Below are 20,811 nucleotides of genomic sequence, written 5' to 3' on the forward strand. Positions count from 1 at the left end.
GAACGTGCAGTTTAGGAGTGGGAGAGGGCCATCACTGATCAACCATTCTTCCTGAACTTTTTTTCTTAAATTATTAAATAAAAGTAATTTAAGAAGTTTTGAAGTTTAAACCTAATGTACAAGATGAGTGAAAGAGATATAGACAGAGCATGACAAAGGTCATCTAGACATGCCTTTTTGAGCACAAACATTGGGACATGACAAAAAGAGCCATTGATGGAGCAGCACAATGCAAAGTACACTGACAACGCTTGAATCCCATTATACCGCTTTTCCTCCAACTGCTTGTTTCCTTTTCGTGTTTTCATGCTCACTGCTGCCCGTGGGTCAGTGCTGGGGAGTTTAGTGACAAAGCTGCCATTGTGCTCGCAGGTTAGAGAGAGACAGAGAGAAAAAGAGCACAAACTATGACCCAATCAGCTTCCTCCTTCTGTTCTGGTCTGGTCAGCTATGGCTAAAACTGACTGGTCATGCAAACAATTATGAAAGCACAATCTGAGCGGTCTATCAAATTTTAGTAAATATGAATTTACCTCTTAAACAGGGTTGTTATGGTTAAGTAAAACTAATCAAAAGAATCTAAATTTGTTACTTAAAAAAACTAAGTGTTAAATGTTAACAAAAAACTTATTCTACTATTAGGAGCACTAAAATAAAATGAAACAAAATTACAAAAACTTTTATTAAAATGATAACATTAAAATGCTTAATAAAAACTATACCAAAATAACACGGGTAAGTCACTTTCTTTGTTCAGAAAGTTTGTTCTGTGTAAATATTGTATATTACATGAATTTTGTAAACGCACATAATATTAAAAACAAATCTAAAATAAAACATGAAACTTGCATTATATATTGCAAACAAACTTTTTAGGAAAATATAAAAAAATATATATTTGTTTAAAATGTAACATTATCACAGATTGGTGGATGATGTTCATTTGGTAAAGTGAAGTACAAATGTGGCTTTTTCTGCTAAGACATTGTTTATAGATAGCATTTGTTTTATATCTTGTATCTACATTTTTGTCACTTGTGTCAGAGTACAAAAAGGGGGTGCTGCGCATCCGTTGTCTGGTTTCTGGCAGACAGCATGCTTAATCACCTATAATGAGCGTCTTATTTCTTCTGCTTTCTTAACAAAAACACACTGTGTGGGCTTGAAAATGACATTTTCATCCTCAGCACCTTTTATGACTACCACAAAAATGTGAAGTTGCCTCCATCATCTGAGGTTTCCTGATTTCAGGCGTTCCTGGTCTGTCTGTCAGAGAGTCACTGAAAGAAACAATGAGAGTCAGTGTGATACTCATTAACATCTGGAGCAGAGGAGAAAAAGCCTGCGTACACATCCAACACTTGTCAGATGACCCTGATCGGTGTGTTTCTCCAGAGCAGAAGAAGATTGCTGTCATGGACTTTTTCTGGATGTCCTTTTTAAATTAAGTAAGAGGCTAAAGATTGAGGTGAGAAGTTTTCTTTCCTCACAGCTTTCTGTTTAAATCAAATATCACTTAAGCTATAATCATCATATTATGTTGTTTAGGGAAATAGTGAAATTCACAATGAACTCAATTGCTGTGTTAGTGATATCAGCCTGTATCTTCTCTTGGACCTCTGCAAAATACCACCACCATTATCAAGGTAATATCCTTTAAACGCTTAATTCCTATGTAATTCACAAACTTTGTGATTACAATATAACATGATAACAATTCCACAATGCTTTTGCCTCTGTTTTCTAGACAATAACAAAGAGCTGAAGTACCTCTTGGAACCTCTGGTGTATGCTGAGGTCACTGCTCGCCGTGGACAAGCAGTCGTTTTGCCCTGTGTGATGAGGTTCAAACCATCGCACTACAGAGTGAAGTGGACCAAAATCAAACCCCCAAGTCAGGGAGTGGAAAACATAGTGCTTATAACAAACGGACGTGCGGATAAGCAGTATGGCCCAGTCGGGCCCCGGGCGTCTCTCCTGCATGCACATAACCTGGATGTTTCTCTCCGTCTTACTGACCTGGAGCTGGAAGATGACGGAATCTACCGCTGTGAACTGATCAACGGAATTGAGGATGAAAGTGTGGCTATTACTCTGAGGATTGAAGGTAGTACAATAGTTCTAGATATAGTAAATATACCCATATTCACATTCATGTATTTAATATACTAATTAGAATTGGCCATGTATTTCAGGTGTTGTATTTCCTTATCAGAGCCACCATGGTCGGTACAGATTTACATTCTTTGATGCTAAAGAAGCTTGCGCTAAACAAGATGCAACACTGGCCACTTACAAGCAGCTTTACAGGGGTAATAATACACATGCACCTTTGAGCAATATTGGCCAAAGTTTATTTAAATACCCAACAGCTGTTATGCGTTTGGTACTTAACTGTATTAATTCTGTGATATTCTAATGAATGGTCATTTTTTACAGCCTGGACTGAAGGGTTAGACTGGTGCAATGCTGGATGGCTGAGCGATGGAACTGTCAATTATCCAGTCCTGCAACCACGGCCGGCTTGTGGAGGGGATCTCCTCTCAGGCATCCGAAGTTACGGACCCCGTCACAAAACAAAGGACAACTATGATGCTTTCTGCTTCACCTCAGCTACTAAGGGTCAGTGAATGGGGGATCCATGCTAGTTTTAGAGTGGAATTCAGATGATGACAAATTTTTGTACACATATTAACTGTTTAAACTGTTAGTAATGTTAGAACAGAGATTTATCATACTGTTTGGTAAATTGTTTGTAAAAAAAAATTCTAAAGTTTAGGGTTAGTGCTTTTGGTTAACAGGGATGCATTAATGCATTGATGCATTTAGCACTGATAGTAATAAAAACATGTCTTTTGAACATCAAACGATTTCTGAAAGATCAGACTGGAGTAATGATGCTGAAAATTCAGCTAAATACATTTTTACAACTACAATATTATTTCTATTTTTATTGTATTTTTATCAAATTAATGCAGCTTTGGTGATCATATAAGACTTCTTTTAGACAAATAAATGAAACTAAAATAAAAACCTTATAGTGAACAGTATAGTGTATCTTATCTTTTTCTCAAATATCCATGTTTCTAGATCCAAACAAAAAAAGAAAAAAAAAAACTGCACTTTTTTTAAGATAAGTGGTTGTGTACTATTTATTGCAGCTATAGAAAATGTCAACTAAATATGGTAATTTGATAGAATAAATTGATTGCAACCACTTACCTTAAAACTTACAATTTTGTACATTCAATTAACCATTTTTTTCAATGAAAGGTAATCCTTTCCCGAAACAATAATTGTTACAATGATATAAACTGATACAGATATTTTTAGGAGGCATCTTCCCTACTAAATTGTTTCTGTTTAAAACAAAAGGCCATTAAAAGCACAGTCACTGTTTGTTCCCCCAATAGACTAGAAGTGACACACCCTATCAGCTCTGTTGTTTTTGTATTTAGGAAAAACAAAGAGTCTGTTACTCTGTAGAGTGACATTTGAGCTCCCATTATGCCTACATGAAACTGTTGAATAGGAAGATGAGACTGGAGAATTCATTGTCAATAACAGAGATACAGGAATTTCACCTAGAAAACAGTTTGTTATGCAGGTCAAAGTTGTTTACTAAATGTATCGTTATCATATATAGCTATTATTTCTATGCTGCACTTAGAAATACCTTATACTTTTTTGGTTTTCCAGGCTCTGTGTTCTTCATTGCGGGGCCTTTTAGTTTTGCTGAGGCCGAGCGCGCCTGCAAACGGGATGACGCCAGTCTAGCGAAGGTTGGTCAGATCTACTCATCGTGGAAGTTTCAGCAGCTTGACCACTGTGATGGAGGCTGGCTGCAGGATGGCAGTGTGCGATACCCCATCATTCACCCGAGGGAGAACTGTGGTGGGATCGCAGAACCGGGGGTTCGTAGCTTTGGGTATCCCGGCAAAAGTTTGAAGCTTTATGGGGCGTATTGCTACAGGTAACTGCTCCATGTTTTGCTGCCTGGTAAATTCTGCTACGGGACGTCTGTACGTACATGGCACACTGGCCTAAAGGTGAAGTCCCTAAAGAGTCGCAGAATGTATCTTTAATGGTATGCGCACCACTAGAGGCTCCCTGTAGTGTAGAACTGCAGGAATGAGAATGTATGAGCTATGAAGTTAGCTTTCTGGATTACAGCTAGCATTTCCATCCATCTGGGTTATATATCAGATCATTTACTAAGCCTGTTTAAAAGCAGAACATATAGGGTCCTTGTGGGAAAACATCAATCAAGAGTGGACTGAACCAGAGGCTTTACTCCTGCTTGAATAGCTGCTAGCTTGAAATGCTAACTCAGTAGCGTTGTATAGCGGCAAGAACAATACGTAGCATAAACCACCAAGTCTAACAATGATTCAATCACTGTATTTGTAACAACGTGCCTATGTAGATTCCCCATGAGCATCATTTTTTAAAAAGAGAGGTGAACTTAATGTTGCTTTTTTCTTTAAACTTGTCTAAACTCATCACATTATCTTAAATGTTACATTGTTTAGCACCATGGTGCTGTAGTTGGATTTTTTTTAATTTGTTTTAATACCAAACAAAATAGCAAGCATGTAAAATGAGTGAATAAAATTACCAATGAAAATATTAAATCTGTATTTACATATATTTTTTCGCATTTTTACATACATACACATTACACCAAACAGTAATCAACTTAAAAGACAAGTTCCTGTAAAATATTATTTTTAAAGTGCCTCACAAATCATAGGTGCACTACTAGTAATGCTAGTTAGAATATTACCACATATTTGTTAAACTAATTTTTCATAACACTTATACATACATTTTCACATATGCAAGAAAATTCATAAGCATTTCTTATTGTGATAACTTTTTTTATTGCGATTGCTCTGATTGCTTGGAATGTAATTCATTTCATGTTTCTAGAGTGATAAAATATGCCCTGGTTTCAGGCCACCAAAACCTAAAATATGGTTTTGTTAGTGATGCATCACTGAATCAAATTAATCTGATAGTAGTCTACTGAAGATGGCCATCCTCCAGGGTACAATACAGACCTGAAAAACTGAGCACCAAGTCGCAGAATGACCAACTGTCTTTCAATAAAAAGACTCAACGTGGGTGTGAAAATCACAAACATTTGTGGAGCACAAAAGGAATCTTCCCTGCTTCATAAAGCTATGCTGACCCAACATCAACACAAAGGATGGGTTTGATATGACTAAATTTTTTTTTCTTTTTAACTTTTTTTTCAGAGTATTATCTAAATCTAACAACAAGCACAAGAGTATTCCTGTATTGTTATTAAGAAATACTTGTTAGTTTATGACAAAATAGGGTAGCAAAAACGCTGGCTAGGGCTTGATGTCAAGCTGAGTCTTTTCTTTGCAATTCTAAATGAGGAAAAACACAGGACACTGAATGTTTAGGAATGGATAAGTAATACTGCTGATGAGGACATATTTAGTAACGACAGGGCAATAATGTAAAACAAAACGATTCAGACCAGCTGATGTTAGAGAGCATTTGTTCATATGTTTATCTCATAATTTATTCGAGAAAAAAAAAAACAGAAAAGATGACTGGTCCAAACGGTTATGAGCTTTGTTTGGAAGTTGCATTTTATCAAGTGTGCTTTCACTGTATCTTAGAATTACAATTGCAATTCAGTGTCAAGGTCTACAGAGAGAAAAAACTGAGAAGAAAAAAAAAAAAACTGAGAAGAGAAAAACAAACATGAATAACCTTTTAGTCAAATTAAAGTATACTAATGTTTGGTGTATTTAAACTTATCTAATTAGAAGTATACGCTTTTGTTGTATAAAAATGTTAAGTGGGACCATTTTTATATAACATTGCTGTTATATCAAGAACTTTGTAGAGCTGATCAATGCACTTTTTGAGGAGGATAAACGAAGGGATGACATGATTAACAGGAGAGTGAAAGAATGCAATGTGCTTGTTTTAAAAGTTCCATTTTATATCCACATATTCAGGTGTTGTTGTTTTAGTTGTTGTCTCTTCTATGATTATTTCCTTGTTCTGACCTGTGGACCATGTTACCGGTTCTCCGTTCGAGTACGCTGATCCCACTGTGAGCAAAATATATCAAATGAACACTGTAACACATCTGGATTTAATGGCTTAATTATATAATATAATCAACAAACCACCTGGTGAACAAGTGATCATTGGTTCCTCCCACTGTCCATTGCTTTGACACGTGATGATAGGGTTTTGTCTCTGGATGAAGCCTGGCTCACAGTAGTAGCGCACCTGCGAATTGGCCCTGTACTTGAGTTGACGACGTCCAAACATTTTGGCGTGCAGTACGAGAGGGGGCTGGCCACAAAATGCTGCTGAAGAAAAAACAAACCGTGATGAACATTTGCTCTTCTTGGTACATGGTGCCACCACAGAATGCGATATACTCACCAATGCCTTTCTTGCACGTGTAGGACAGCTGGTAGTTACAAGGGATATCACTCCAACGGCCATCATCATACCACACCATGACAACACAATCCTCCCCTGACAGGAAGTAGCTGTCTGGTTGTCCACGATACCAGTTCTCATACAACTGATTAAGAGAGACAGGTCAAACGTTTGGAATAATCAAGTTTTTCATCAAGTCAAGAACCCCCTGGAGTTATAGTTTGGAAAACCCTTAAAGAAACACTGCTTTGTTTTGTTTTTTTACAGAAAGCCAGATCAGCGGACTCACCAGAGGGTTCCCATCTGACCAACGGAAATCTCCCTCAATGGTCTTGTCATTGAGTCCCGTCCACTGATACTCCCTGTATTTATCTAAGCCAAGACAAAAACACAGAAATGCCAAAGAACCAGCATGCACTGTCAGTAAGACACAACACAGACTCCAGTTCCAGTTTAACACCCAGATGCAGCATATAGGACCGTTTAACACAACCCTCATTCACTTGCATGAATAAGGTGACTCGTTCAAAGCCCTTCAATGGTTTGATGGTTGTATAGAAATGCAGAACAAAATGCAGGGCCTCTCAATGTTATGTCAACAAACCTGGTTTTTTGTGAATTCCTTTATGTACTGTAAGCTAAAACGCTTCAGTAGTGTGCCACACCTCTTAGTTTAAGCAATATCACTCGAGCACGAGTACTGCTTTTCTGATAGACAACTTCAAAAACAAGAAGCGTAGAGAAAATATTACTGTTTACTGCACTTTTTTACTCTTCACATTATTTTCCTGCAGCAGCTAATGAACCGGAAGTCTCACACATTCACAGAGCATGGCTTACTTCCGTGTTGAAAAATAAGACGGATAAATCAGTTGAGTAAATAATTCAATGACTCAAATTGAGAATTTGTTCCTAAATGAATCAAAAGAATTGGTTGAACAAATGATAATTCACTTATCAAGGCTATCATTTTTGTGCAACCTACTGGCAGAAAGAGTTCCTGTAAAATAAAAGCCACCCGCAAAGACTGACAGCCTGTAGTGTGACTCCATGTCACATTCCATCAGATTCAAATCAGGTTCCATCATGTTAAAATTTTTAACATACAATAAATAGTCAACACGATTAGATCAACAGAAAAGTGTCAACTTTACAGATAGTTTTTCAGACGTACCATTGATAAACTCCTGTTCCTCAGGTGATATAACAGAGACCAGGTGACCTCCACACATGCGACAGTGCTGCTCTGCAACCTCCCATTTCTGCCGTTTTGTGAAATGTTTGTAACAAAACCCTTGAAACTTTTCCCAGCCTGGTTCACAGTGCTCTAGATCTTTGTGAGGAGAGATTGGACAAATTATAGTCGAGTTCCTCTAATAATATATATGTAATTTGTATATTAATAAAAATATATTATTAACACACACACGTATGTATATATTTATATATATATAGAGAGAGAGAGAGTTTAAGACTCATAGATTAAAAATTTACATTCATACATTTAGGGAAAATATTGAAGAATCATATTAAATATGAGGTAATTTATATATATATATATATATATATATATATATATATATATATATATATATATATATATATATATATATATATATAAAAATAGTACATAGTATTATAGTGTAGAATAAACTCACCTGTCTCGCAAAAGTCTCCTCCATAAGTGGGTAGACAGAGACAACTATGACCTGCTCCACTGTCTACACAGGTGCCTCCATTTTTACAGGGGTTCTCCAGACAAGCATCTAAAAGTTCACATGTTTTATAGATGACTATAAAATATTGCACATTAATGAATCAACAAACACAAGGTGGTGCAACTATGCAGTAATAGGTACACTAAGAGTATGGTGCATAATTTGTAGACCACAGCTCAAAAACAGGTTAAATCTTAATCCCTAAATAGATCTGTTAACCTCTATCTACATAAAACATGCCGTAACAGCACCGGATACGATGCCCTTTCTTTTCAGTTGTGTTATCAGTTTCTAGTCATCATGGCCCCACTAAACCAAACTCTTCCTTCATGCGCTACTGAAAATATTTGTTATGATGAGGGTTACACACTTTGGATAAATTCTTTCTGTCTCTATCTGTCTGCACTGTACTTTCTGATAGATTCGCTGATCAGTTGGCCCAGCATTTCAGTTATCAAGTTACCAGGTATTTTTAAATAGATGTATCTGTCAGTGTTTGGAGTGAAACAGCGCCCCCTTGTGAGAGCACATGGTTTGCTCAAGAAATTTAAGCAGCCAATAGAGGGCGCTATCACTCCTAGCTTTTTAAGGCAGTGTAGTTATAAACCAACACTAAAATTGTTTTTTTTAATTTAAATTGGCACGTGACATTAAGCTGAAATAGAACTGAAAGATGAAAAAAAAAGTTATAATTTAAAATGCTATATCTGTAAAGTGCACTGTCAGGTATTTGAAATAAAATAAGATGTTAAATTGACTCAAACTAATATAAAAATGACCTAAAGCTAAATAAAAAACATAAATTAAAAATATCTAAAATAGCTTAAAAATAAACAAATTATAAGCTAATGAAAACTGAAAAAACACAATTTAAGTATATACTACAAACGTTTATAAATACTAAATAAAAGTGGTTTAAGGTGCCTTGTACTTTCAAAGCTAACTACATATTCATGATTTAATACAGAACAAAAGAAAAAAAACTCATAAAAACTTATAATCATAATTTATATTTTTATAATCTCTGTAAATGATCGAAAAACAGACAAGCAGTTTTTAAAATACAAATTGCAGTCTGGAAATTGACTCAATGCAATACATTATGTTTACCTGAAATGTAGCCCGTCCTGACTAGCAGTCTCTGTGTGGGTCTGGCAGGTAGAAGGGAAGAGTCATTGGTTGTGACATCATTCACATCTTCCGTATTGTCTGAGTTTGCTTTAGTTATGAGTTTATAATTATCGTCATCATCATCTTCATTTTTGGCTGACGTAGTGGATGGTTTTTGGGTTTGCGTTGTCTTCTCATTAATAGGTGCAATGGTGGAGTCAGATTCATCTAAGGCTTTGATGTCATCTGTAGTAAGTGCAGCTTCCCCGCTGAATTCAACATCTGCTCTGAACTCTCCTGGGTTTGTGGAAGAGGCCACTGTTTGCCAGATGGGACTTTGGGTCCCATGAGGAAGAAATGTAACCTCCAGACTTTTCGTGGATCCCACAGTGCTCGCCTGATTATCATCATTATCGCCATTAGTTTCATTAAGGTCTTGTATATCTGTCAGATTAGAGGAAGTGATGTTGGCCACATCTGAGTATGGATGTTTAATAACTGAAGACCTGTTTCCTGGAAGTTCTCTTTCTCCGGAAGACTCATCTTCATCTTCATCACTTCCATCAACGCTGAAAGTTGCAGTAGAATTATTAAACTCAGTGGATGTGGTGAGCCGTTGATTAGGTTCCTCTCCAAGCCCTTCCTGCTCCACCTTCTCCAGTTCTTCTTCCACAATCCCAAGGCCTGATTGGGTTGTGCTTTCAGAAAGGACACCTACAATTTCCAGTGGAGAATTGATTTCTACCTGTCCAGGCCCATGCGTGGTGGATGTGCCCAATAGGTGAGGCGTTGGGGTGGTCAGCAGTGTGACAGGCAGGATGTCATCATGATCGCCAGAACTTTCAGAAGATTCAGTTTCCTTCGTTCTCATACTCACAGTTGAATAATCACTGGCATCATCAACTGCACCAAGAGACAGAGGAAGAGTCTGAGTTGAGGTCTCCTCAGCATTGTGATGGTCTGCAGAACTGTCTTCATGTCTGGGTGTAAAAGCTGCAAGTGAACAAATCAAACAACAATCTCATTGTAATTTATAAGACAAAACACGATTAGGACATAGAATTTTGGTGATTTACAGTTTATCTATGGCAGTTTACTCACAATTTGGTAACACTTCAGTATAGGGACCAAATCTCACTATTAACTAGTTGCTTATTAGTATGCCTACTGTTAACATATTGACTGTTTGTCAGTGCTTATTAAACACATATTCTGCACATTTTTACTATTTATCCATTCATCTATTATTTTAACCTTTCTCTCTGTCTGTAAGGCCTATAAACCTTCAAAGCTCAACATTGTTTCCTTTTTTTTCAAATACATATCTCTTTGAATTCAAATTAATTTAAAATCCACTTTTTTAAAAAAAAAAAACTGTTTAAAAGGCATCCTCAATTCAATTCTGAATGGCAAACATTTTGGTATATTTTTGGTTATTAAAAAGCTCACTAAATGTTTTTTTGCTGATACAATGTAAAAGCATTTTATTTTCTTTTTACTTACTTGGGCTAATACTGTTCAAATGTGTTAATGAGAAACTCTTTGTCATAGTCTCAGATGTGGATGCTCCATATGTCTCTGATTTATGCGAGGTGACCAGATGTTTGGCCTTTTGAGTGGATAGCAAGGTCAAATCCTCACCGGAACCCTCCAACCAACCTTCAGTGCTGAATGTGCTTGTTGATGTGGACTGAGTTGTGTGTATAAAAATCCCCTGGTCTTTATCTGGCTCTGGAGTTTCTGTGATATTTCCTGCATTTTCTTCTTCTGTAGCACCTTCAGGTAGGTGCGTTGAGGGACTTGACTGAACTGGAGCATGCTGAGTTGTCGTGGCATTGCTCAAGTCATATTCCAGTGTAGTATCATCAGTGGTCATGGAGATCTCAGTAGTCACATGATCTTCATCCTCATGCTCCAGGTTGGTTTTCGGCATGGGTTGGAAGTGTTTGGATCCATTTTTCTCCTTCGGTTGAGAGGATGGTTCTTCTGTTGTGTCAGGATGAGTTTCTGTAGGCAGGATGAAATCGATGGGCTCTCCAGGCTGTAGATTGGTATCTGGCATTGGTTGGTAGTGTCTATGATTGCTGCTTTTAACACCATCAACTGCTGAAGCTTTTATATCTGGTTCTTCTTTTAGTGTGAAATCAATGTGTTTTGAATCTTTGTAAATCTCTGGAATAGATTCAACTTTTTTCCAGGTGAACTCAGTGGGCTCAAGATATCTGTCTGTGCTGGTTGCGGTGGTGGAGTCTCTATAGATGTTATCTTCATCTAACTGAGGGCTTGTGGTGTGGTTGTGTTCCTCTGGTTCTAAAGTAGTCTGTGTGCTGTAAATAGAGAAGGACTCAACAGCCCCCTGTGCTTCATTTTCTGAGTTTTGAGTGATCTGATCCACACTATACTCCTCTTGAGAATCTGCTAAAGTCACAATATCCTGCTCTGTGTCCTCAGGCTCTGTTGCCATATGATCTATAGGTGAGACTGTCTGAGAGTTCCTGTTAGCTGCGGACGAAGAATATGAGAGATACTATTAACCAAAGTTTAAAGGGGTAGTTCACCCAAAATGAAAATTCTGTCATAAACAGACATCATCCTCATGACAAACCCGTTGGACCAATGGCATTTCCATGTTCAAGGCCAATTAAGGTACCTGGACTCCAGTTTGAACCTTGGTTAACTAAAGACAGCAAACTCAAATTTAAACATATTGGTAAATACCTCTGAAGCAGTAAACATCATGCTGAGTGTGTGGTTCAGGGAATCCTGTTTGATTGCTAAAACGATAAACAGTCTTGACACCAGGTTCAGAACCCCCACAACGCTCACGAGGGGTCACAATGGGGTAGCGAACGCTCTCATCAGCAAGCCAGCCAGGACTGCAGTGGTTCAGACCATCGTTCCAGGCGGCATACAGTTGGCCAGTGGTGGCTAGCTGAGCTCCCTGCTGCTCACAGTATGTCTTAGCTTCTGACAAGTTGAAGCGCTGTGTTGATGACCCATGAAAAACCTCTCCTAAAAACAGTTACATCAATGAATCAACAACCTTTTTGCTGAAAATCACAAACAAGTCATCATAAACAGAGTGCATTCTTTCAATATGGACTGCTTGGAAATAACAGTAGTTCGAGCACAGTAAACATGGATTGCAAGACATGGAAATGGTTTACCATGAATGTTCTCCACATAGCAATATACGTCATACAGTTCATCATCCTCCATCATTCCATAGTTTCGAACGCCTGGTAATCCATCCATGTCTCCAAAACATCCTTCACGTGGCAACTGGATTGGGTATCTAAGGAGGCATAGGATAAAAACAATATAACAAATCCTGAAGATAGATGTTTTTTGTTTGGTCAAAATAAACCAATCTTAACCATATTAACTAATCTAATATCTTGTTTTGTTTTTTATATCATAAGCACAATTTTTAGCTTTGTCCCAATCCAGAAATTCATTCTAAATATTAAATGGCAGATATGTTCTGACAAGTACAGTATATACAGGATATGCTCTGTAATTGGTTATTTGTTGTGTGACTCTGTCCACTCACCTAACGGAGCGATCTGAAAGCCAGCCAGCGTCACACTGTTCATAACCACTATGGTACGCAGCCAGCAGCTGTTCTGGAGAAGCAATCTGAGCTCCAATATGTTCACACGCATCTTTGGCATCACCAAAAGTGAAGGCATAGCGACTTGAGGTATGGCGGTAATGGAAGACGACACCTAAGAACATATAGCATGTCACTGTTCTCATATACCACAGTTTCTGAACAGTTATAAAGTGTTATTTGTTATTTTTGAAACCAACGGCTTATTCCCCCTTTCGCCCCTCCCTTTGGAGAAGCTACAGCAACTAATACAGGATTAAGATGTCGTAGTCTGAGACAGTGGAGATAGTCAGCAATGAGGTTCTTTAGAAAGGTAAATTAAGGAATTATACTTAGTCACTTAATTCAATAAATCAATATGTTATTGCAAATATTATCATTACTTGTTCATCGTAGGGTGCATGTTTTATTCGCAAGAACAACAGGGAAACATGGTCTGTTTTTCCTTTAAGGGATACTGTACAAACAGGCGACTTCCACTTAAGGGGACCCGAGGTGTATGTAGATATAAATAGCTCATTCAAAGTTAATATAAACTTAACCATTCATTGCCTGAGGTCTTTGTACACCTCTGAAAACATATCTACTTGTATTGCATTTCTACCAATTGATCCTCCTAAATATTACACACTGCACCTTTAATTAGTTGTTGGATGTTCTTCCAGCTGAATCTTTAAAAAAATTATAATTTTTCAGCCTTTTGTGATCCCCGTGGAAACGTTTTTGAGACTAGGACTTGGCGATATATTCTTCGATATATTCATGCATACCTTGTCAGTAATAAATTACAATAAACAGATAAAATACATTCAGCTGGAAAATATATTTTCGGTTGTACTATTTCTCAATGTTATGCATTTTACTGTAAATAAATGATGAATAAACTGTTAAATAGAGCCTTGGTAAAGGTTTATTGAAAAGAAAGAAAAAACAAAACAAAACTAAAACTAAAATTGAAATTCGTCCAAAAGTCTGAACGGTAGAATATGAGTGTGCAAAACACCGTTGTATGGCAAATACGGCAAGACAGTCTGGGGCGGCCAGTGATATTTGCATATAAAGTAGTTTACATAATAATCACCTTTTACTTTGACTTGAGCCTGGTCACGTGCATCCTCCAAGCCATGCTGGACCTCACAGCGGTAGAAGCCTGTATCGTTGTGTAACAGGTCATCCAGTCTGAGGGTGAGATCAGCAGAAGAGGCAGCATAATTCAGCAGTGATGCCCTGCCTTTGTACAGCTCATTCACCTTTACCCTTTTACCACGGGCCACTAAAATCTCAGTCTCTCTGTTTGATGAAAGAAAGCTCCATTTGGCTCGTGGCTGGGTCAGCGCAGCATGTCGGCCCGAAGGCGGTGTCTGGGGGAGACTCACCACGCAGGGCAGGGTCAAGGAGCCCCCCAAAATGGCAGTTACTGGGGGGCTATCAGGAATGGTCACTAAAAATGGGGTCTCATCTAAGGAAAAGACAAGAATGATTGAAATCAACTGATAGTTTAATACCGGACTGAATTGGATGTTTATTTTCAAGGTGTGCATTAACATGGGAAATAAAAGTACAAAAACATACTCTGTAACTGGTCTCTAACAGCTTTTTATGACCTTTACTGTTATTTATCATTAATTATATCTCATGCGTTACACGGTAGAGGTGAGACACACCTGCTGCAGGACTGAGGACAGCAGAAGATGACAAGACAAAGAGGCAGATGGCACGCAGCAGTATATGCAGAAACATCGCTGACCTGAGACTGAACAGAGGGAGAGAATGAGACAATATAAAGAAAGTCAAAGAACAGCATTATAAAAGTCAAATGGAGCTGTGACATACCACAACATAAGATCTTTGTGTTGAACAACATTTATTTCCAGCACAGCAATTTAGCTAATATATGTCATTTAATTTAACTGCATTCTGTTCCAGTGTAGGTTCATGGATATTCATAGGGGGAAATGACACACTGCCTTATGTGAGAAAGCGAGAAAATGAGAAAGAGGGAGAGAATAGAGGAAGAGGAGTTCTTTGTGCCTCTGCTGTTGCCGGATTGCGAGGATTCACGCATTTTTTTAGCCCTTTAAAATCAAATAGTTTGCCTGCGATATTTTAATAGCTATTGTAATAGCATTATAGCACTGAATTAAGTGATTTTTATTTTTTTTTTAACTAAAGAAAATAAATTTGTTTTAAAAAAGGGGTTCTCAACCTTTTCAGGAACAGGAACCCCTGTCAAGAGGTATATATTTTGCTAATACTTTATAAAGACTATGTTTCATTAGACTAGAATGTTGACATTGTTACATTACATAATACCTAATGTGAAACAATTGTATCGTCATGTTTGCAGTTTTATTTATTTATTTATGGCTTTATACAGTTATATGAACGGTCCCATGAGACTATATTTAGGCATGCAACCAATTAAAAAATATTTAACACTTTTAAAGAAGATTTTATGTATATATTTAGTCATCTACTCCACAGATCCCTTTTGTAGACCTCTGGTTTAAAACCCTGGTTTAAAAGGCATGTGACTGAATGGAAAAAAACAGAAAGGCTTGCCTGCAGTTCTTTTGAAAAAAAACAAAAACAAAATGCTCAAGCAGCGCAGTAAACAAATTTTCACTGCAGACCCACAGCACAGTCTTTGGAGGGCGTGTTTATTCTTTAAACGATGAGACTTTGCAGACTTATAATTTGTGTTGAATAACATTTTATTTGTTTTACTTAACTTTATGTGTGGTTTTGCATTTTCACAAGCCTTTCTGAATCAGAGGTTACTCGAGAGCTGCCCAGAGAGAGGATTTGGCAACCCTGTGCTAGGTCCAGCTGGCATGATTCAGATCTTTGGAGTCTTTGGGAGCTCTTGTATGTGCTCAGAATTCTGACAAGTCACCGAACAGACTAACTACCCTTTTCTAAACATGAGCATCTCTTTACCAGTACATCCATCTCCACTAAGGTCATCTTTATGCACCTGTCTCTGTGCAGCCCTTAAACTACATACAGAGCACAATATAGACTGTGTTTAGCTAAACGGCCCAGTGAAAGGAAATGTTTTTAGCAGTTAGATGGTTTCTAAGTGAGAGAGGCTGAAATAAATAAATAAAAGACCACCTGCTAGATCCGCTGAAATACTGTTTGTAAAGACCAAATGAACTGAATAGTCATGCCTCAAAGTGTGAGCCAGAAAAGCAAGTAGACATAACAGTGGCCCAGTGATTCTAACAATTTTAAATATCCCTGTGACTTTTTAAAACCTGTACAAAAAAATCTGAGTAAGTTTCAACAACACTACACAAGCAATTTTCATCCAGGAGTTCAGGCACCTTTTAAATAAAAAAGTGGAAGGTAATGAGTTGATTACATCAATTATACATGATAACATATCATTGACTAAGTTATTTTAACGACAGGATGTTTACGACGATGCCTGTGCAAAATTAGGGGTCATTTAAGTATCTAATTGTAACTCTTTTACATAAAAACTTTTACAACCAACCAGATGCAAAATTAAAGACTACAATCCCTAAAGAGAGACCCTCATTCCTGATGTGTATAGTACCTAATAGAGCACAGACTGATGAAGTGGAAATTTACTGATGCAATGTGAATTTGATTGAAACACATGCATATATTATTTAAACAAACACGATCTATCAAAAATCAATTAATCAATCAATCAATCAAACAATCAATTAATTAAAATTCTATTAATTAGTTTCCACAGACATATGAAGCACCACAACACTGATTTCCAACCTAAAAAAAATGTATGATTCAGTAACTCACACTATTATTTCACACTACTACAGTTTTTTTTTCCAAATACCATCTCGATAAACACAAGAGACTACACAATCATTGTTTGTTTTTTCAGTACAATTTAAAAAAAAAAGTGTGATTTTTGTGAATAATCAGAAAAACAACAATTCAACTTCCTTGATGTAACCTTTCTCTCCTGTTTTCAAGTTTAAAAAGGAAGCGTACCAAAGATATGGCCCATTAAGCTCTCTGATCCAGAGGTCTAACAGAAGTGGTTTACTGTAAGTATAAGACAGGAACTACAAAACCCAGCAAAAGGAGAATTCAGGGCACAAAAGCCTCAGACGCACCAGAGCAGGAAGTTCTGATGCTATGGTGCATTTTTTAGTGATGTAGAGTAATGGGTAAATGGAAACGGTTTGCCTGAGAGGAAAAGAGAGAGAGAGAGAGAGAGAGAGAGAGAGAGAGAGAGATGGATGGAAACTGGCATGAACTGGCTGACCTGAAGTTGCATACACGAATGCGTGTTTAAGACTACTGCCATAGAGGACAGGGGTGTGTTCGCACATTCACTGTACCTCCTTTTAAAGTGCACTAGGACTTCAAGGATAAAAACATATTTTGTGAGAGTTTTCAGAAGGAAAATGAACTGAAAAGACTAAACATAGCTGCCTTGCTGTTTACCTACAAGTATCCGCAGGTATTTGATCTGCCTCTCTGCTTATCTTGTATCCTGTTCTTGAGAACATTACAACAGATGCTGATACATTTCCATAAGCAAAAAGTAAAGCCAGATTGCTGTAAGGGCAAACATGGAGGACGGGGCCCAGCAACCTTAAGAGTGCTTAGGCAGGCATCTCCAAGGATGCCCGCTGTCTAGAATACAGAATGACTTCATTTTGAAGGGAAATGGGGAAGGAGGAGCATCACAGCAATCTTTTTTCTGACCATATGAGAAGATCATTTTTTTCCTTGGTTTAGTTTGTTATTCAATGGATAAACTTTCAGACAGACAAGGGATGGTAAAAAGAAAGCAGAAAAACCTTCCCAAGCACATGGTTCTCTGTGGATTGCCGCTCTGTTTTGCAGTTTGCCCATATATTTTCATTGACTTTTCTCTGCGGTGTCTGTCTGCTTGGTCGTGGACTCTTCCCTTGCACTTTCTTCTCTTTCAATGCCACACCTAACTTCAAACTCAAGGCCTTCCTAACCTCACATGACTCTCTGTGACTTGGTCCATCACCCGGGGCAACCAGCACTGTCCTCAGAAACACAGACCAACCGGAACTCACACAGAGAGAGACAGAGAGGGTAATTCACCCATGCTGTAGAGGTCTGAGGTGTTATTAGCCAAGCAGCCTGTGGTAGATCTGGCTAGCCAAGCATACAGCCATTCTCTGAGCTCTGTAAGAACCTGCAGAGAACGGATCTGAATAGTGGACTGAATCTCACAGCCTTATCAATGAGCAACATTGTATATTGTGTCTAACCTTTAATGTAGATGCATAAATGCTGTACAAAAGTCTATGTAAAAATATATAATATAATATACAAATTCAAGTCACATAAATTAGTTACATTTTAAAAGAAAAACTTGAAATGGATTCACACTAAAATTTACTCCAAGCCTGTATGAATTTCATTTTTAAGTTGAACATAAAAGAAGATATTTTGAAGAATGCTGGTATTCAAAAATAGCTGACAGGCCCCGATTGACTTATTTCTTTCCCTATGGATGTAATTTGTGACCAACAATGGTTTGGTTCTTCAAAATTCTTCAGGTTATCTTCTTGTGTGTTCAACATAAGAACGAAATGTAAAAAGGATAGTAACAAAATAAGGGTGAATAAATGATGACAACATTTTCATGTATGGGTGAAGTATTCCTTTAATGAAATAATCTAAATAAATGATATACACTACAGTTGAAAAAACTCACCAAGGCTGCGTTTATTTCATAAAAATATAATGAAACAATATTATATATATTTAAGTCTTCATTGTCAAGTCTTATCATCAATGATGAAAACAGTGTGCTGCTTGATATTTTTTTCAGGATTTTTTAATAAATAGAAAAATCAGAAATATAGCATTTATATGAAACAGAAATTTACATTATATTTATAATTACATTATAAATGATCTACACTGTTACTACTGATATTGTTGACTTTTTGCAGACTTTTTAATCAGCAGATTTTGTTAATAAGAATTCAATTTATCACAAGAGACCCTTTACTCTTCACACTGGGGTGATCAGGACTGGACATGACTGCTGTACAGCTAAATTAGGTCAGATGTGTCCTGTAGGGGTTTGTGCAAGTATTTTAGCAGCAATGATTGGAAGAGAAGACACCTAATTAATTTGGGAGGAAATGAGCAAATTGTTTATTTCATTCCACAACAGCTACTAAATATATATTAAAGCAGAACTAAAAAAAAGCAGAACTGAATAAAATGTGTGGATGCCTCATAATAGTTGAACTTAATCTTTCAGGTGGTATGAAGGATCTTTATCTTATAACTGCTTGAAAAACACTCACACATCGACTTACTTCTGCTCCGCTACACCTATTTGAGCGATGGTTTTAGAAACAAGCCGAGCAACTGTGAAGATGAATGGTTGCTGTGGCACAACAGCCAATAAAGTGTTGCAATTTTACAGCTGAAAACACACTGCAGACATTATGCTCAACGTCTCAATAGAACTGACTCACATAAGCATTGGAATACCTGCAGATGTAGACCAAACATGTATTCGTGAATCACGTCTCTCATGCTACATTTGGCACCTGGATTTCTGCTTAGTTTGTACCACAAAGCAAAATCATCCAGCAGGTGTGTTGCAGACATCCTTTTCCTCGCTTGCTCAAAAACCCCTAATATTTATGTCTAAAAAGCCTTTCGTCTCAGGCGCATTATTAAGAAGAGCTAAACTCAGCACACTAATATTATTATTTTTTTCATCAATTCAATTCCGAGTGCAAGAATAGATCCTGAAACTGAACTGGTGGTTGGTTCTTACGTTAGCAAGCCTTTTCAACACACATTAATCCATAAAGTATTATTTTCAGGGTTAAATAACTGGCCATCTATGTGCAGTAATTGCATATTTAGGTAATATGGATAAAAATAGATGACTACAGGTTGCGTGTTTGCTACGCTTGCTGCAAATACATCTCAAATGCAGTCTCAGTTTCTGCTCATGCATATAGGACACGCATTCATTTAGAAATGTCAAGAACAGGTGTCTTCTCTTTGAAGGCTCAGGCTGTGCAAAGCACTTATGCACCATTCAACACTGACAGCCTTTCAAATGCAATCTAAACAAATTCTAAAATTAATTCTAAGTACAAGGACTCCAGGAATAGCTATGCTCTCAGCAATAACAGATCCACATGAAAAGGGCTTTACAGACTGATGCCTCTTCAAAGAGCCATTTGCAACCAAAAATAAATCAATAAAATAAATCTTGCAGCCTGATGCCAAAGCAAAACTTTTTCATCCTCCAGTTCATTCGAATATTATGTACTAGTAACTATGACGGTTCATCGGAGAGCAATTTTAAAAATGTATTATAATTGTAATCTAAATAGACAGTGCTTTGCATAGTCTGTATCAATTCACAAGGGCTGATGCAACATGCATATTCAGCACAGTAATGTCCTCCATAACGTCTCCTGCTGTGCTCTCAAACTTAAAAATGTCCTGGGTAGAAAATGTTCTGCATAAGCACAATTCACTAACCCTAAAAATATTGCCCAAAAAGTCAAAATGCAAATCAATGAAATACATTTGCCAAGTTGCAACTACTTTTACAGGATCGTTGCGGGCAAATTAAATGCATTTAGAGGCACATACCTCATTCCTCTTGAAAAGCCCCCGTGCAGATGAAGGATTGCATAGAGTCTCATAGAGTGCAGGCTGGAGGTGATGGATGCTGTGAGCTCGTCCAGAGGAGAAGAAAGAGAGAGAGAGGATGACAGAGAGCGAAGGAATAAAGGAGCAGGAAGGTTTCGCGATCAACCCACTTTCTTTAACCAACAGGGTTCATTTTCCTTATTTGTCCCTGGCACAATGAAAAAAGTGGGAAGGGACGGAGGAAAAGTTAAACTGTTCTAAATTAGAAAGAGCTGAGAGAGAGAGAGAGAGAGAGAGAGAGAG

General features: G+C 37.4%; 2 protein-coding genes across 4 annotated transcripts; one reads left to right on the forward strand and one right to left on the reverse strand.

The window, feature by feature from the left end:
- Positions 1 to 1,316: 1,316 nt before the first annotated feature.
- hapln2 (hyaluronan and proteoglycan link protein 2) lies at positions 1,317 to 4,634 on the forward strand. 2 transcript variants are annotated; one of them, XM_043261905.1, is made up of 6 exons: positions 1,317 to 1,468; positions 1,549 to 1,646; positions 1,748 to 2,107; positions 2,196 to 2,312; positions 2,440 to 2,622; positions 3,700 to 4,634. In XM_043261905.1, the coding sequence occupies exons 2-6, from the start codon at positions 1,568 to 1,570 to the stop codon at positions 3,975 to 3,977; spliced, it is 1,017 nt and encodes a 338-aa protein (XP_043117840.1). In that variant the 5' UTR covers positions 1,317 to 1,468; positions 1,549 to 1,567; the 3' UTR covers positions 3,978 to 4,634. The 2 variants fall into 2 exon arrangements, with proteins under 2 accessions (XP_043117840.1, XP_043117841.1); XM_043261906.1 differs by having other exon boundaries at positions 1,330 to 1,468; positions 1,590 to 1,646.
- On the reverse strand, positions 4,622 to 20,760 carry bcan (brevican). Of its 2 annotated transcripts, none has more exons than XM_043261902.1 (14): positions 20,509 to 20,760; positions 14,547 to 14,635; positions 13,964 to 14,341; positions 12,823 to 12,997; positions 12,437 to 12,564; positions 11,988 to 12,281; positions 10,773 to 11,771; positions 9,270 to 10,262; positions 8,100 to 8,207; positions 7,616 to 7,774; positions 6,731 to 6,813; positions 6,442 to 6,586; positions 6,180 to 6,365; positions 4,622 to 6,098 (listed from the first exon to the last, which is right to left on the reverse strand). In XM_043261902.1, exons 1-14 carry the CDS (start codon positions 20,559 to 20,561, stop codon positions 5,971 to 5,973), a joined length of 3,918 nt encoding a protein of 1,305 aa, XP_043117837.1. In that variant the 5' UTR covers positions 20,562 to 20,760; the 3' UTR covers positions 4,622 to 5,970. The 2 variants fall into 2 exon arrangements, with proteins under 2 accessions (XP_043117837.1, XP_043117838.1); XM_043261903.1 differs by having other exon boundaries at positions 6,180 to 6,362; positions 20,509 to 20,756.
- Between the last annotated feature and the right edge of the window lie 51 nt (positions 20,761 to 20,811).

The sequence above is a fragment of the Puntigrus tetrazona genome, chromosome 16 (assembly GCF_018831695.1).
Source record: "Puntigrus tetrazona isolate hp1 chromosome 16, ASM1883169v1, whole genome shotgun sequence".
NCBI lineage: Eukaryota > Metazoa > Chordata > Actinopteri > Cypriniformes > Cyprinidae > Puntigrus > Puntigrus tetrazona.